This window comes from Syngnathus acus, chromosome 5, assembly GCF_901709675.1.
Source record: "Syngnathus acus chromosome 5, fSynAcu1.2, whole genome shotgun sequence".
NCBI classification, from domain to species: domain Eukaryota; kingdom Metazoa; phylum Chordata; class Actinopteri; order Syngnathiformes; family Syngnathidae; genus Syngnathus; species Syngnathus acus.
Window position 1 is genome coordinate 885521 of NC_051091.1, and position 18129 is coordinate 903649.

General features: G+C 45.7%; 1 protein-coding gene across 1 annotated transcript; it reads right to left on the minus strand.

Moving 5' to 3' along the window:
- Window positions 1–2690: 2690 nt before the first annotated feature.
- apcdd1l (adenomatosis polyposis coli down-regulated 1-like) lies at window positions 2691–9549 on the minus strand. The gene is made up of 4 exons (XM_037252298.1): window positions 9129–9549; window positions 5109–5280; window positions 4191–4710; window positions 2691–4087 (listed from the first exon to the last, which is right to left on the minus strand). Exons 1-4 carry the CDS (start codon window positions 9181–9183, stop codon window positions 3314–3316), a joined length of 1521 nt encoding a protein of 506 aa, XP_037108193.1. The 5' UTR covers window positions 9184–9549; the 3' UTR covers window positions 2691–3313.
- Between the last annotated feature and the right edge of the window lie 8580 nt (window positions 9550–18129).

Genomic DNA, 18129 nt, shown 5'->3' on the forward strand with positions numbered 1-18129 from the left:
CTTGGCTACGTGGAGTCATTGTTTGCGTATGAGCTACGGAGGTCAATTTGGTTTCCTGTGCTCACTTTCAAGTGGACACAATGCACACACGATGAACTCGTGCAGCAAAATATTTCTGTTTAGCACCGTGTCACCGAATATGTAAAAGGGGAGGGGAGGGGTAAATACTAGAAAACAGTTTTGGCTTGAGTTGCTGAGGCTCACATTGACCCGTGAAGACTTTTTAAGAAAAGTACATACCCTAACAGGAGTGTTAAGTAGCTGACAGGAAATCAACACTGCCTCAAGCGTGTTGTACATCTGCCATGAAAAAAACGACCATCTCCCAGTAATGAGCGTTTATTTTCCATCAACGTGATGAAAGTCAATGTCGATTTATTTTCGAGCGTCCTTCAGGTGTGCTCCGCATAAATCACAGAAAAGGATCAGCCACTTTTGGTTTCTACACTTTCCAGTTGAAATGACGGAAACAATGGCTGTGGCTTTAAGAAAGCTTGGAACTCAGACAACTGGCACAGAGTGATGCAGTCTGGAACAGTTTGCAACAAGAAACCTTTTCAATCCTTTAAGTGGGTTGATCGAATGTATTTGTCATATTAAAACCTAAATCCAACAACTGTGTTTAAGAGGTTGTCCATCACAAATGTTTTTACATGTCCATTTTGGGCTTTTCATATTACAATTGGATTGGTTTACTTGTCCAAACTTTATGCTGTATTTAATTGATTGTATATTTTTACTAAGCCGCTCAACCAGCACCATGATTTTCACGACTACACTTTTCATACTTTTTTCCCAGTCCCTCGTACCAGTCTAACATCACAAAGGGTCAAATTAGTTTTCTGTTTCATTGATTTTACCATATAAATGTGCTTCTTGAAATACATACTACATATTTTACACAAAATCTCCGTGTGCTTAAACGTCCAAATTAATGGAATACTTTTATAAATATTAAATTATAACCAAACGGTATTCAAAACTAATCATTTACCCTCCTATAAGAACATTTACAATATTTAATTCAGCTACAAATTTAGCATCTCTTGATAATAAATCAAATATCTATCACTGCTTGTGTGTTCCTTTTGATTTAAAAAAAAAAAAAAAAAGTGTTGTGTTCTACAGTTGTTGAAATCAGTCTCCCCCACGATATTTAGGAGGGAAATGTTTAAGCAGAAAAGAAATGCATTTGGCAGAGCCAGTCATCTCAAGGCCGATGATGTCTTTTGTGGCGCAGCTGCAGCTCGTATTTGTATTTAAAAAAAAAAATATTGTTTTAGCAGAGTCTGAGATTTGACTTGAGCAAGAGTTTGGACGTTAACCGCACAGCTCAAGTGATGTCATGTCAATTATGTGTGTTTTATAGGAAGGCGGGAGATTGGGGGTAAATGTCAACCGGGGGGGGAAGCATACATATGCCGTGTGTATATGTGCCGTCCAAACATTTGATTTGATTTCTTTTCTCTTGCCGGAACATTTGTTAGCTTCAACCACCAAACGGATTCAGCCAAAAGAAAACTCACCAGGGCTTCATTTCTTTTTCTTTTCACAATTTTGATCCAGTTCAGTGGAGCTTTGGGAAAATCATCATTTTACCTTCAAGAAAACATGTTATACATATTTTTCCACAATCTAAAACACTTTCCAGGTGTCTTTATTTGTCTGACACGTTTTTGTCAAAATATCCCAAGGATAAATAAGTAAAAGACACTTTCCAATTGTACAGCTTGAATGCGGATGATTCTTGAAAATCTCATCAGCGTTATGATGAACTTTCCCCAAATGCAGTCATACTTTGCTGTTTTGACGCACGTACTAAATCAAGTCTGTTTTACGTTACGTTTCCCTTGTTGAATGGACTCACTCAGCGACGGCCGCCGCGCCGTGAGGCCTGATTGCTAACAGGCCGCCGAGCGAGCGAGCGGCGAGCGCGCCTTCCTGCCCCTTGACGGCAGCCGCAAGAAAAGACAATGAAAAGCTTCTCAACGGGGGTGGGACGATATCTGAAGGTTGATTCCAGCCGCCCCCTCCATCCCTGCCTCCCGCGCAAGCCTCTGATCTTCTTTTTCTCTTGATCTGTGCTCGAGCTTTTTGGTCTTGGGGGGCTTCCAGACTGATATTTCCCATCCAAGTTTGAAGGATGACCTCATGAGGCTCGCAGCTGCCATTGCCATTCTAGCACCAGTTAATAGGAACAGTATGGTGCATCTGGAAAGGAATACTTTGCACTTTCTCTCTCTCTCTCTCTCTCTCGTCAAATCTTGAATAATTGTGAAGATTGGGAGGATAATTAGTGTTTCTTCCAAATCCACATCAGAAACATCATGGGTCCATGCCCATCATCTTTTGGAAAAAAAAGTGTTCATTTTCTGAACTGGAAGCCTGGATTATTTTATGGTCTCAGGTGTTTGCCAAGCAGACAATATGGTTCGGTGAATTCCAATGCTTCACCTGCTTCAGCCATAATACATCTTTATAGCTTCTTTTTTTCAAGCAGTTGGTCAAGTATTTGTTGACATTGACATGGTAGGAATCAGTGTAAGACACAACACATCACAAATGATTGCAATGATTAACCCCAACCTGGTCATCTTGGACATCACCAGAGTGCGAATTTGACCTCCTGTATTCTAATGTCATGAAAGTCGCCTTTAGCTTTGAAATGTGAAGCGTCATGAAAACACAAGTTTTGGAAAGCCACTTTTAATGCAAAGAAATGAATGAATACTGCTTACAAAAAAATCGTACAAAAATCTTTTAAATAACTGACAGTATAACAGTATATACTGTTTATATGGTGATCAAATAAATAGTCACTGGATGCTTAAAGGCTTTTAAAAGAAGAGCAACGTCTTATGCCACAATTGGACCCATAATGACGGTAGGACTGATTACAAATGTCATCTTGTTGGCTGCTTTTCTTTCCAGTATAAACAATGGTCTGTACAAAGTGCATTAGTTCTATCTACTGTGTCCTGGCTCAAAGAGCGAGCGAGCGAGCGCTCGCTCTGCAGACCCTTCTCTTGATTTGTCATGATGGCAATACATAAAAGCAGCCTTTTCCACAAAATATGACAGTAGAATCTTTTTGGGCCATACAGTAATGACTGTGTTGGTGAAGATTAGTTTGAAGTCAACCTGGATTTGTATCTTAGAATCTGGAAAGTGAAGGTCCAACAAGTGGAGTGGGGAAGAAAAAAAAAGCATTAGTCGGAGCACTTCTGAGTCAAGGCACTACTGAACTGTCTATTTGGCTACCCTAAATGTCTTGTAATGAGGGAGAACCATGTCCGTCACTGTGCCAAGTTTTCTAAAAAACACAACTCCAGCTGCATAGGGCAGATCCAAGGACCATCAAGAGGCACGGTGTCAGGCTCCCGGTCCCACTGGTCTTAGTTTGGACTTGTTTGCTTTTAAAGCCTAAACCATAGTGACTGGAGGGCTGTGTCTCTGCGTCGCTGCAAAGCATTAAGGGAGCCTGAAAGGAAGTGGCCCTCCTCATCGGACGGTCTGGGCTGGAACCGTCCGTCGGCCTTTCCCCAACATACAACAGCGGGTGTCCCCTGTGGTCCAGCTCAACCTTGAGAAGCTCATATTCCTTATGTGGCAGCTTGAGGCCAAGAACCGTGCACCCGTGCGTAGAGCTCAGGGCCTGTTCTTCTCTGACCTTCCACTCTCCGGCCTGCCCGCACTTTCCTGGCTTTGTCCTGTTCAACAACTTTGCTGTGGACTCATCTTCAGCCGTCACTCTCACTTCGGTCACCTTAAAGACAAACTCTGTGGCTCCTGGTACCTTGACTGAAGGGTTTCCCTGAGCATAGTGACCTGAAGCTCTCAAGGTGAAGGTGTTCTGGGAGCAAAGGGGGTCCGAATAGTGGCGGTAGATCCCCTCCCACGCTTGTTGGTCGGGATCAAAGTGGAACTCTCTGGTGAGGAAGAGAATGGTTGGGCGAGTTTCACATTGCTGGCTTGACCAACGTCCGGCCAAGGAAATAGGGGCTTGCGTTTGACGGGGCATAGCTGGGGGACGTTGTTCTGTGGAGCGGTACACCACGGCACACGCTGGGCAAGGATGGATATGATGCTGAAAAGATCAATTGCAAAAGAATTAGTGTGTCACTTCCGGATGCCAGACATACGTACGTATGTAAAACCTTTATACATACGTAGCTCTCACTAAAACTCACCAAGGCACTCTGCAGTGGCTGCTGGTATCCTGTTGGTCTATAGTGAGTTCTTTGGGTCCAATCAGTGTGTATGTCCCCCAAGAAGAGCTCCTGGAGTTTCTCCCCATGGTTGTGGTGTTGCGTCTCCACCCGAACCAAATCCAGCTCCATCATGGAGAAGCCCAAAGCCGACAGGCACTCTCTTCCCGCACGGGTATTGTAAAGGTCCTGCGGCTTCCCGGGAACCAATCGAGCCAGGCTCGGACCCACGCAGGACGGGGCCAGCCTGGAGTTCAGTTTCTGCTTGGCTGCCAAGCTGTGGACAACGATGGTCACCCCGCTGAGGTGATGGTCGGCTTCGGTGGCTCCGCGGGTGATCCAGGAGGCCTGACGGAGACGGAGCTTGCCTCGGATTGCCAGGGAATAGGTGGGATTCTCGCACCGGCTGTCGGCATAGTAGTGCTGCAATGCCTGGAAATGACGAGTCGGGTGGAAGGTATAGGAACGGGTGAGGAACTCTGGGCCTGGACGCACTTCACATCTGAAAAGAGGTTATGGAAGTGAATATATTCAACAGTAAAAGCCACACACCAAACAGCTTCATGGATGCGGTGAGGGAAGACTTTCAGATAGCTGGAGTTAGAGCAGAAGATGCAGATGTGTCTCATTGGCTCTGGCAACTCCAGAAACGGGTCAAGCCCAAAGGGAACAAAGACCTGTTGCGTTTACACTGGACAAGAGCTGGAGTGAAGACAAGCCAAATATCCCTCGCCCGCCACCCAGATCAGATAGATTCCTGTAAGGCAGACTTCTGGAACATACAGGGTGTTCTCAGTGGACAATATTTGTTCAATGAACTTGTCTGGTCTGTCGTAAGAAGACGTCCCAACTGCGTTCTGTTTTTGTCTTTGAAGTATTCTCTGTTTGGCAAAGGTTTACCTGGTTGATAACCAGGTCCCATCCAGCCTTGGTGGTATTTCTGCTGTGATTTTCACTCTTTCCTGATGGTGGCGGTAGTGGCAGTGGGGCTGCCACTGCAGGCTTTCCATGAAGCTGGAGGAAGTTGTGGGCACTTCCCAGAGTTTACTCCCCGTTGCAGTCATCAATGCAACTAAAACACAGAAACGATAGCAATTATTCATCTGATGAACACGTGAGCTTTGATACACGCCGTCGATAGAGTAGTTCTAATCATGATTGATTTGAAATGAGCTCACATTCTTTTGTCCCAGCACTCATTTTGAGGTGCGGTATAGTTGATTCAACCTGACGTTTTTTTTCTCCTTGAAATGTTATGACCATTATTCCGGCCGGCCAACCTAAAACTGTCAGGTTAATCCCCGTGCAAATAGCAATGGTTATATTGTTTGACTTGCGCACATGTGCTTCATCTCGCCGCATCGGCTGCTGCGTGCTCAAAGGTGCGTCTTGAGACCCAAAGCCAAGATCAGATTTCGGCCGACAAGGATTTTCTGATTGCGTCCTTGTGATTTTGCAACAAGCGGAAGCCGCAAAGTATTGCAAGCATGTTCTCCCAAACCCTACTGTGCTTGTTCTCCGTGCGCAATGATGATTTCTTTTCGTTGTTGCTGCCGATTCCGAGAGTCATCATTGTGTGACACTTTTATGCCAGCAGTTCCCTCCCTCGAGCCTTTGCATGCACTCTGACCCACAATGAGCTGACAAAGTGTCAACTGTAAAATCCTTGGATGAGTAGCAGATCTTTTTACTGTCTCCTGGGATTAAGGAATATTGAGACGTTTATGATGGAGACTCACATTTTCCTCACACGCGATGTGTGGAAAATTCCAACTGGAATGCAGATTTTTGTTTAACACTTATTTGCACGCTTGTGTTTTCAAATATGGATTGCGAGAGAGAGAGAGAGAGAGAGAGAGAGAGAGAGAGAGAGAGAGAGAGAGAGTGAAGATGAATGCAGAGTACAAACTGCATTGCATTGCTTTTTGCAATAAATCCTATTAAATTCATGCAGAATCGAGAAGAGTCATTTCAATGGAAGCCGATCTGCTAAGACTACAAAACAAAACCCAGAATCAAATTCTTCATCCGGCAGGTCTGTTTTGTGTTATCAATTGTCTGGAGCTGCTTGCCACATAGTGTTGAATGGTGTGACAAAAAGAAAAGAAAGCGACGTGTCGTCATGTCGGGCTTTGCCGTTGAAGTGTGTTGTTTGCGCCAAAAGCACAAAGTTGTACGGCGCGTTTCCCGAGGTCACGTGTCATTCCCTCGCTTGGATCTTTGCTGCGCCGCATATGGTTGCATTTATAGCAAAAGAATCAAGAAATGGACTCGTAAAAGCAAAGAGCTTAGGAAGGCAAAAATGCTCATTGAGAGTTTTGAAGTATTCCTCTCCAAAGAGCGCCTCGCTCAACCACAAGCGGGATGACGACGTAATGCGACTTCATATGGAGACAAAGACAACGTTTTTCACTTCATTTCCTACTCAGCCAGTCAACCAGCATTAGACTTGATTTGCATTTCTACTCCATCTTTACGTGCCCGTCCGTCCGTGTTTGATTGAGCAATCAGTGACTGGTCTATAAATAAGTCTTTCCTGCTGTGGTTCAGAGGTCAACATGTGATACAGGTGCTGTCTTTGTGGAGGAAAATCAAACAGCTGCAACTGTCGCTTTTGGTATTATGGAGGAGTTTTGAAGCCACACAAAAAAGGGAATCATTATATCTGATTTGTTGTTGACAAAAAAAAGTTGTAGCCTGAGGAAACTCAGCTTGTATTTTTAGAGTCAAAATGGTGCTCGGTTTTATTCATGAAAAGGTTTTATCGAAGAAAAAGAAAGTCATACTCTTCCCCCCAAAAGAATCCGATTGAAATCAATTCTAATATATTACAAATCTCTTCTTTAAGAGAAAAATATTGTTCCAGATTCCTACAGGAAGACTGGACAACAAGTCTTCTTGATTATGAGATGACATCTTTTATAGGGGCAGATATCACACAATATGTACTATCTGGTCTCTTCTTCTTCTTTGAAAGCAATTGTGGTTTGTTCTTCACTTCCTCAAGGGGAGGGAGGCATTGTGCGTGCACTGGAATTGAGCCAAATCTGTCTATCTTGAAATGGTTGCTTCCAAATGTTGCCTTGATGACGTGCTCCCATGTTTACGTCTCGTTGTCTCCGCTTGGATGTCAAAGGCTGGCTTTTAGCTTTGTTGCTCGTTGCCATGTGTGGAGATGAATGTGTGCGTGCGTGTGTGTGTTTTCTCCAGATAAGCATTTCCCACCTTTTTGTTGCGTGTGTGTGTGTGGTGTCTGCTGAGTCGTTTCTCACCGTGCACAGGCCAAAAGAAACAAAAGCATTATTTGTCCTCATTGCTTATCTTGCTATTTGTTACAATTATCTATTGGGGGGCTTTTTCCACGACATAATCTCCTATCTTAACCCTTTGATCCAAAATCCTTTCTGGAAAGTTTTTTTCTAGCCTTTTAAAATGTGAAAACAACATTACATAATTTTTGCAGAGAATAATAATAATAATAAGAAGAATTTTATAGTGTAACTAAACATCTTATCTGCAAACCAAAGTAGACACTTTGGACTTGTAATACAAGCGGTGCCCATTGTCCTCATTTGTGTAAGTCAGGCCGAGGTCAAGTTGATCTTTTCAAAGCGCCGCAGCTCGGCGTTGTTATTCTAACTTGGGTCACGTGTCCGCCGGGAGCAACGGCCGCTGTTGTCTTTTCATCATCACACTTGAATCCCCAGGTCTGCTTTATTTACACCAGCGATCAGTGCGGCTTTGCCCGCTGGACGTCAAACTCTGGCTCCTGATGGCCACCAGACAAAGGCTTTTTCAAACCCCTAATGATTTTTCTCCTCCTAAAATTCTCATTCATAGGTTGCCAGTAACATGCTAGACTCTGCGGACAGTAAAATGACCACATTATTTTGTAGTTATTTCAAAATGTTCACAATTTGTATTTTCTCGAGCGTCTGGAGGTTGTGACCTCGTTTGTCTCCTCCACGATACGTGTGCAGCCCCAAAAGAAAACACTCTGCCAGCCATCATGTTCGGGTGGGGGCAATCTTTTTCGTGTGTATGTGTGCACCTGGGCAGATGTCTCCTGCTTTCCACCCTGATGTGCAGCGAGCGACCCAATGTAATGTCAGCCTCCTGTTATTCCAACCATTAAGGCAGGTAATAGCAACATTAGTTCCAGGGCCACGCTTGCCATTGTCAGCTGCCAGAGTAGCAGGAGAAGAAGACGGCTGGCTCTTCTCGCTCCTCCCTCTTGTCCTTTGAAGACACAGAGCCACCATTCACTACTGCCAGCTTGTGTTTTGCTTCCACCGGAGGCTTTTGAACGCTGACAAATTGCTTCCTTGCGATTAACAAGTGGCTGCGTGTGACATAATCCTCACCAGGTTTGGGGGGGCCTGACATGTTTGGACTTTCTTTGTTTACACACAAGCCCAATTTTCACATTTCTAACGGTGGAGCCGTGGCTGGAAGGATTCACATATAAAGCAGAAAATTACTGTATTCTGTATCAGTGACAGTATGACTATCTTCAGTCATCCATCCATCCATCCATCCATCCATCCATCCATCCATCCATCCATCCATCCATCCATCCATCCATCCATCCATCCATCCATCCATCCATCCATCCATCCATCCATCCATCCATCCATCCATCCATCCATCCATCCATCCATCCATCCATCCATCCATCCATCCATCCATCCATCCATCCATCCATCCATCCATCCATCCATCCATGCCAGCGACATATGCTGCCAGGCAACAATTCCATGCTCTTCCACTGGATGGCAGAAGGTACAATTAACCTGTTTCCACCTGCTGCCATTCAGACAACAGAGTAAATTTTTTTGTGTTCAACTCAGCAGGCCTAGATTTGACACAAAGTTAATCATCCAAGTTAGTGCAACTCTGGTCTTTTGGGGATGTACTCACCTTGCCAAATCAAGCAGACCGCCGCAAGCACGTGTGCTGAGCGTCCCTCTGACATGATCGCTGCCTTTCAACACACAACTCTTTTAGATCCCAGAATTCGAGAAGCTCCCGTCAGCAGCAGATGATCATATGTCCTGTCACCGTGACACAAACATGCGTGAAGTGCTCGTGTAATCCTGCACACGCTGCCGCCGCTGCTGCTGCTGCTGTGTCTTCTTTTATGTCCACTTGTTGGCTTCCATGCTCTGGTTGCAAAATTGTCAGTGGGCATGCAGCATCTCGCCACTGCTGCTTTCCTCAGAAGTGTGTAGCACACAGTGGCTGGCTTCCACTCAATGCGTGTGCTGCAAGTGTGCGTGTGTGTGTGTGTGTGTGTGTGAGGAGGAGTATAATGCAAGGGTGGGAGGATGTGTGTGTGCATCTGAGGTTGCGAAAGACAGAGGAGGAGAGAAGCAAATCATGGGGCATTCAGTGTGTGTGTGTGTGTGTGTGTGTGTGTGTGTGTGTGTGTGTGTGTGTGTGTGCGTGCGTGCATGCGCATGTGCTTTCAACTTCTGTAAATGAAAAGCTCAAGGGAACATTTAGGTGCTAAAACGGCGCTTCAGAAACGGCACTTAATGTTTTTTAACCCTTCAATGTTATGTTTTGTCACTCTTCACATCTGGGAATGTATTTTTTGCTAGGTTGGAGAATGCTTGCACTTTTTCACTCCCTTTTTCTAGCCTGGTTGAAACTAGCCTAAGAGGTAGTCCTGTCTCAAGTAAATGTGCAACTGCTCACCATGCCACTTCTAAAACTGTAAGTTCAAAGGGTGTACGGTGCGTGTGCTCCACTAAAGACAGAAAGAGTTTGGCTTGTATTTTCACTCATGAAGGCAGCACTTCATCACCAAGCCACACGACAAAACATAAGTACATGGAGAATACAGTGTGTGGGATCCTTTTTAAAATCAACAAATATGGTTTCTCACTTGTTAAAAGAGGAAAAAAAGCAACATGGAAAAATCAATGTGAGCTAGCCAAACTTTTAAAAAAAAACATCTCACAAAACATGTTCAGATGCAGAGCAGGCGTTGTCCAGATGAGCCAGTTCCTCCACAATCTGCAGTTTACATTGGAGTGCCCTTCCTGCAGAGAGAAGTGTTGACGATGAGGTCTGCGGCTCCCTGGGCGCGACGGGCGGGCGGGAGGTTGGGCAATTCTCAAACAAGATGTCGCTGTTCAATTTCTTTTCCTGTGACGTCTTAATGCGGCCGCCAGCCACGTAATTGGTCGCCCATTAACCAAGGCCGGAATCGGAGATGTGGCTATCTTTACCATTTTCCACCTCAAGTATGGTCACATCATCTTTTTATCAGGAGGACTTTCCCCTGTTTCATACTTTTGAATTGAATGATGTCATAATGGCCTTCCATTTTTCTTGACGCTGCCATCGGAGGAAAAGGTTTGGACAAGCCCACAGCTGCACACATCCACATATGGCACCTTATTAGAGCGCCACATAAACGCCTCAGTCACGTCGATTGTGTTGACTCTGCTGACCACTGGCGTGGAGTTGAGGAAGGCCCTCAAAAGGGAGACTTGGAAGCACATCTACTGCGGGTGGGCTGACCGCAGCGCTGTCAAGGGGGTCCGTCCGCCCGCCCGCCCGCTCTTGCACACACAACGCAACACGTTTTTATTTTTAAGACACTTTTTAGATTGCCTCAATAGCAATAAGCTCCATGACATTATCATCGATGTGCATCCGCATTGATGGCTCTTTTCTTTCGGGCTGTCGTCCGTCTCGCTGTTTCTTCTTCTGCGTTGTTTACGTATTCCGTCTGCTCCGTGTTTGGAGACAAAATAGAGATCCTTGGCCCAATCATCCCACAAACATGGAACTTTCTATAAGCAACTCATATAAACACCACAGTCACACAAGTATGCTCGTATTTACATCAAGGCACGTGAACACAACAGTGACTAATGTGATGATGGCAAAAGTCGACGTTTGAGTTTTTATGCCAAACGCTTTCCAGATTTTTTACATCAACTGTGACACATTTCTCAAGGGGGCGGCCTGTTCTCTCTATAGCCAATTTCAAACGATTACTTATGCACTAGCCAAGTGTTGGAGTGCGTTGACACAAAGTTGTTAGGACTCCAGGCAAGCTTCATCTGCACTGCCAAACAACCTTTTTTGTGTGTATGATGTCCTTTTGCTTGCTGCAACAAACAGCCACGAAGCTGCGGGCATCCTTAAAGATCAGCATTTCCTTTGGCCAACATTTGAAAGTGCTTGAAATTCACATATGTTTTGTGTGTGGTGACGAAGCGCTGCCATGACAAGTGAAAATACAACCAGGCCTTGCAGTTTTTGGGGGGCTCACAGTGACGATTGTTGCACACTGACGCTACGGTATAGTGGTGGCAGGGCGAGCCAGCCGTTGGACAGTCCCATCAAAGTTTTGCAAGATTGCAAATAGTTTCACACATCTGAAAATTGTAATTCCCCACTTTGATGTTGAAAATAAGCAACAATAGCTCATCAGGACGGCACTAATCTGATTGTTGATCGGCCCCTCTGGCTGAGCTTTAACTGACTGTGACGGACCTCACAGAGAGAGGGGAGGGGAGGGGAGGGGAGGGGAGGGGAGGGGAGGGGAGGGGAGGCTTGTGGGATGAGGTGCGAGGGTGGTGGTGGTTCAAGACTGCTGATCTCTGATCCCAGATCTGACAGTGGGCTCCCTCAGGATGACATTGCCAGGGGTGTCAGACGCTTTGATCCACTCTGGGTCCTCTCTGGAATGTGCACACATACATATAGATAAATACGCGCACGCACACACACACACACACACACACATCTTAAAGGGTTGCCACATAAATAGCTGGCACAGGGAACGCATACAGTCGACAGCCCGCACTACTTTATAATCAAATAAATCTCCCCAACCTGTAACTAATACCTCAGTGTGGCCAACGACTACGGTGGCCTCGCTCTGTGTGTGTGTGTGTGTGTCAACGTAGTGGGACAATCACTTGAATGTACACACACGCTTATACGTAAACACACATTTACACACAAACGCGCACATGAATTGACACTTACCAAGCACAGGTACAAATTCAGGTAATATTACACTTTTGGACACGCAAAGCACAGATTCCCATCCACGCAAATACACAAAACCTAAACACACTAAATCGCTCAAAGTCAGACACACACATGCAAACACAGATAGATACACATACACTGTAATATTCACATCTGAAAAGAACAAAAAAAAAAAACCTCAAAACAAAATGTACATGTATAAACACAGATACAAAAATACAGTGTGAAAACACAAACACAAAAAGTCACCAAACAACATACACCACTTTATCGTGGCTTCATTCCTATTTCTCCTTCCACCGTTGCTGCTTTCCTCTGCAAAGTTATCTTTGCCAAGTATACTAGATAAACAGCACACATGTGCACAGACACACACACACACGCAAACACTCTGAAAGCGAGCCAGCTGTAGACAGGCGAGGCGGTCCATGCTTTAATCACCCCACATTCACATCTCAGCTTCTTATCTGCAAAAGGCAGGAAGCGTCTCCTATGGTTCACACGTTATCCTTTTGGACCGAGGCCCACAATGCCGAGCGCGTCAGTCAAGCGCAACCGAGGTGCGACCAGGTGAGGTCTGATGTGCTGTGTTTGGATTCTGTTTCCATTCTGTGTGTGCTGATGAGGAGATGCAGGCTACGCTAGGCGCTCATCCATCCTTCAATGCCTCACTTGAACGTTTTGATGAGCCATCCAAAAAGTCCCAAATGACCTGTATCCCTCCTTTTTCCAAAGCGTCGGTGCTTGAACAGCTGACCTTTATTTGCGGTTAATCAGAGGCGCTTCAAACGGTGGCAGTGAGTGACGCGCTGCTTTCCATTTCTCAAGAGTTTATTTGAACTTTTATTCTCAATTGAATCGAAAGTGAAAGAAGACTCTTCATATGCATATGACTTCTCTGTCTGAGATAGTTTGGAACGAGGGGGAAGACATTTGGAAAATGTACGGAAGGATGTTTTGCAAACTTCGAAACGGTCTCCTAGCAGACGTGTTTGCCTCCTGTCGACACAGCGAATCTCTTTCCATACGGCACTTTCAAGCTATTTGTTGTGACATGTTTGCATCAGAGCGATAAGAAAGTCTCTCTTCTCTCCGTGCGCAAAGCGTACCGTGCTTATTCTCTGTTTGTGCGTCTTTATGCTTTCAATAGGGAAAAAGTCAACATGTTGCGGCAGGTCCAAGAGAACCGTTGCAGATGGGGAAAAATCAGAACGCTGACGAAAAAGTCATTGCCGGTCGGCTTGAAATAATGTTAGCCTAAGAGAATAGATCGGGCCATCTTGTGTTGTGACTTTTAATTCTTGCAGAATAATGCCTAAAATTAAAAAAGAAAAAAGATTGCACGAAAGACAAAAATCAGGTTTCAGACGATACTACCATTTGTGGCATTTGTGAGGGCATGAAATGGAAACTATTGTGTTATGGAAACATTTGACATGACATACGTGATAAGATCAAGTTGTTTCATGCGAACAGAAGAGAAGGCTCCACGCCAAGGTTCCCAGCAGGCTCGACATCAGCTCTCACTTTACTGTCTCCAACTAATCTCCATTGGTGGGACCAAGAAGGGACCCCCGTTCAAATCATGAGTCAAAATCACATTTTTTTGGAACAGGGCGATAAAATGGAGGATATGAGACACAATGGTAGCTGACCCGGCCGGTCGCTTGAAATACCGGAGGTGTGTTTGATTTACGACACGGGGTCTGATCCAGCGCAAGGCCCGTTTTCTGGGAATAAATCGGCAAGGCTGGAGTTCTCCAAACGCTTTGGAGTGCAGCACTCATAATCACGAGCCACTCGGGGCTACTTGGCGGGAACCATCGCTTTCTCGTAAATACCCGAATGCAGCATGATTTTTTTTTTTTCTTTTTGTATGACAGGACCTCAATTAGGAAGGTGGAGTGTGATTCTTGTACTTCTACTTGAGAGCAGATGAACAGCTTGGTGGAAGTATGCATGCTTGTATACAGTGTGTGCGTGTGTGTGTTTGTTCAAGTGTTCCCTTGAAATGCTTCATCATCTGGCTTGTCATCTAAAGCAGCAGTGAAAGCTGGTGGGGTGCGGTGCGGTGCGGTGCGGTGGGCTCGTATTTATTGGCAAGATGCAAGGAAGAGCCAAGATGGTAGTTGTGTCAATCTCACCCCGATGTCCCAAGCCCTCCCCCTAACCACAACCCCAAGTAACCCTCTGCGACCAGATGTGACTCGTCATTAAAAGTTCCATGCACTCATTTAGGACTGAATGAAGCCTATCCCAATTGACAAGTAGGATAGAGCCCGGCCGGATTGGGCTCATTTTGAGTCTTTAACAAACCTCACTTGCCCGAAACAGTGCCGTGGAAGATCTTTGCCATTTTTTCCCCCTTTGCATTGCGAGATTTTCTCACGGTTTATCAGACTATCCTTGAGGGGAAATTTGGAGTCCCGCAGGCTCAAAGGCGTGTACACTATGGTTCAGCCTGCGGTCTACCACGAATGCCATTCTGTTCCCTACCGGCCCGTCAAGATGCCAAGGGGCCCCTCGCATTTTACATGGAAACATAGACGTCGGCTAGCAAATGACCATCGCCTGGCGTGGCTTCACATTCATCGTCGACGCTGTTGCCGCTCAACCAAAGTTTGGTTCGATGACTTTTCTGTCTGTTGCTTCCCGTCCCCGCTTCAAAGTTTTCATCTGCTCAGGTTAAGTTGAGTTCACCTCGGTTTTGCCGCAAACGAGGTGAACTCGTCTGGAATGGAAGGAAGGAAGGAAGGAAGGAAGGAAGGAAGGAAGGAAGGAAGGAAGGAAGGAAGGAAGGAAGGAAGGAAGGAAGGAAATTCATTGCACATTCACAAGTACAGAGCAATGAAATGATGTTAAAAGGAGAAAATCACCGACACCTGACCAAACCATGGCCCGATTTTCATAGATGAAAAAGTTGAAGGGGAGGGCGGGAAAAAAAACAAGTCCTAAGCTTTGCTCCTTTGCAAGGTTGCGGCCCAGTTGCAAGTCACCTCCAGCCCGCCCCCCTCACTCAGTTCTTCTTTCCAATTCCTACTGGCCGACATTTTATGATGCTTAATTTATGAAGACACTGGAGCATAGCCATAATTCGCCATCTGTGACGTCTTACAAAGCCCGCGTGTATTTACGACTCCGACCTCTTTCGATTTTCTCTCCTATTATTTGTTGTCTGGCCCCCTGGAGACACGCAGCCGCGATACGGGACGGGAGGGAGGGAGGGAGGGAGGCATGCGGGAGGGAATTAAATTACACAAATTTAGTGATCCTTCAAGAGAATGCCTTTCATTGTGGGACCCTGTTACCCCCATTGCCCTTCTTCTCTTTTTGAAGAAAATGGCTGCTGGAGTAAACGGCTTGATGGCGCAGCGTGACAGCGACATGTTGACTCCTGCCTCTGCCTACTCTACTCCCCCCCCCCCCCAAAAAAATCATCCCAGGGCCTAATGACACGTTGAGATGATGCCCTTTGAAGGGAATTCTTGACCATGAGTAACTGAAACGTTCGCCTGACCTCTAGCACAAAATCGCTCCCCCCCCCCTCGTTTATTTAGTTGGCACCATTTTGTTGAACTTCAAATTAGCGCGTGCACACACAAATGTTTTTGATTGATTTTGATAATGTGGGCCTGAAATAGAGGGATCACGAAAGAAAGCAGAAGAGGCGTGTTCCCGAGATCACACGGAACGCATAACAAACACGGGATTGGGAATTCTTGAAATGCGGCTTATGCATACAGCCATTCACAACACCCGCTAAAGTCAATTCATACATTTGTTTCGAAATACATGACACGCTTGAAAACATGACAATACTGATGGCCATTTCTTCAATTGTGGAGATATGACAATCGACTGAAGTGGCGCTCCGGGAATGTTCAAAGCGATTGCGCCCCAACACATTCCACACTCCACTGTGACCCCAGCAATGTCAAATTCCGCTGGGTGGGCTAAGCTAGGTAGCTGGCGCAATCGCCGGAGCCACGTGCCTGGCGGGGCCACACAAAGAGCTACTGTGGAGACCACGCAGGCAGACGGACATTTGGGAAAAACACCTTCCTCGCTCCCTTCCTTTGCTCTGGAGCGAAAACCGAATGGCTGTCAAGATACACATTTCAACCAACCAAGGCCAAACAAAAGAGTACTCGATAATATTGTCCAAAAGGTACAAGAATGACTTGAGCTCAATATCTGCCTCTAAATCACAATTAGTTTTTTGTTTTGGCACACGTCATTTCGAATCCACTGATTTTGAACAAATCCAAATTGTAGATGTCTCTTTTTCTTTCTCCAAGCGTGAACGAAAGCACGGCACAAGAAGACCATGGAACATTCCACAAGTGGAGAAGTGTATAGTATTTTCCTCAAAGCCCTTTAAGGTTTTACAGGCTTGTATGAAATGTTTGGATTGGAAGCCTAAATGAGTTTGCTTTTGCAAGAACTTGAGCTAGCTGCTCTTTAAGGCCCGGCCCGGCCGTCTGGAAGAAAAGGACGATTTTGAAGGAGAGGATAATGTGCTGCCAAGACTGCATGAGTGAGCTCATCACTGAATCAGCACAGAGCTCAGCTATCATAAACATTTCATTAGGCCCAAACATTGTTGTGTTTGGAGACCACCAGCTCCCATGTTCTTCTTTTCCGCTTCTCACACATAACCTCGTTTTTTTTTTTTATGCTTCCATCCCCCTGTGGCCTGTTCCTCCTTCTCCTCCTCAGGTCAGGGATGAAGAACCTTCGAGGACTTGGATAAAAGTGTCTGTGGGAGTCAGAGTGGAAATGTGGTGGGAAGGTGTCCAGGGTCAGCCAAGCACAGCAGATGTTCAGCTGTGGCTTTGTGGATATCAGTCTTCTTTTTGTTGTTGTTGTGGGTGTCTTACCTCCCTCTGCTCCTCGCTCATTAAACAAGAGCACAGATATGAAGCAAGTGTAAGCTTACGTTTCGAATCCTACTGTCGTTGTCCACCAGCCAGGAAGTAGCCTGCTAAAACACTTATCAATATTAACGAGTCATCACTAATTCTCGGAAGAACAGTCAAACATTAAGACTTCTTGAAAAATGAAGGGCCATGAATCTCTTCTTACGTTTTTGTATGTGAAAATATAAACACATTTATGGAAAATGTATTGCACAGTGCACATGATGGATATCATGTTTCCATCCTGCGTGTGTTCGCACCTACTGAAATGCTCAGAAACAAATCGTCGGTGAGTTAAAACTGCGTCCAAAGAATCCACCGCTTGCCTGCCCGCCCGCAGCAAAGCAAAGCAAAGCAAAGCGAATGGAAATGATTAGGAGTGATTGAGAGGTTTGGCTGCTTCTTGTCTTTGTGTCTCTGCGCTCCAACATCAGCCGGCACATTCCAAAGAAGGGATTACGGGGGCCGCCCGCCCGCCCGCCCTGGATAACACGCAGGTGGCTCAGAATCTGTCTCGGTCCTTGATTCCTGCTCCTCCGACAACGCTGTACACACAAACATCCACGGACACACACATACACAAAGGCTTCACAACTCGGTACGGGCGGAGGATGTTTACTGGGGGGATGCGGGGATGAGGGAAATCTCCCAAATAACATTCCTCAGCATGAATTTCCAATGTTACCGTCGAATGCCACTCCGACTCTCTGATGGTGCTCGTGGCGGGGGGGCTTGACGTTTATGGATGGTCTTTTTTACCACTTGTCTCCAGCAGGGAAACGCCACCCCCACCCACCCCTAACTCTCACCCTTCTGAGTAGGTCATGGGACAAAGTGCACATCCATCATGGCTTAGCGGCATGCATTCATAATGTTGGAGGAGGTGGATGTTAGGATTAAGGAAGTGGAGTGGCTTGGCTTGGCTTGGGTTGACTTGGGGTCAAGATTCGGGTAAAGTCAGCGAGGTTGCTTCAAGATGAGGA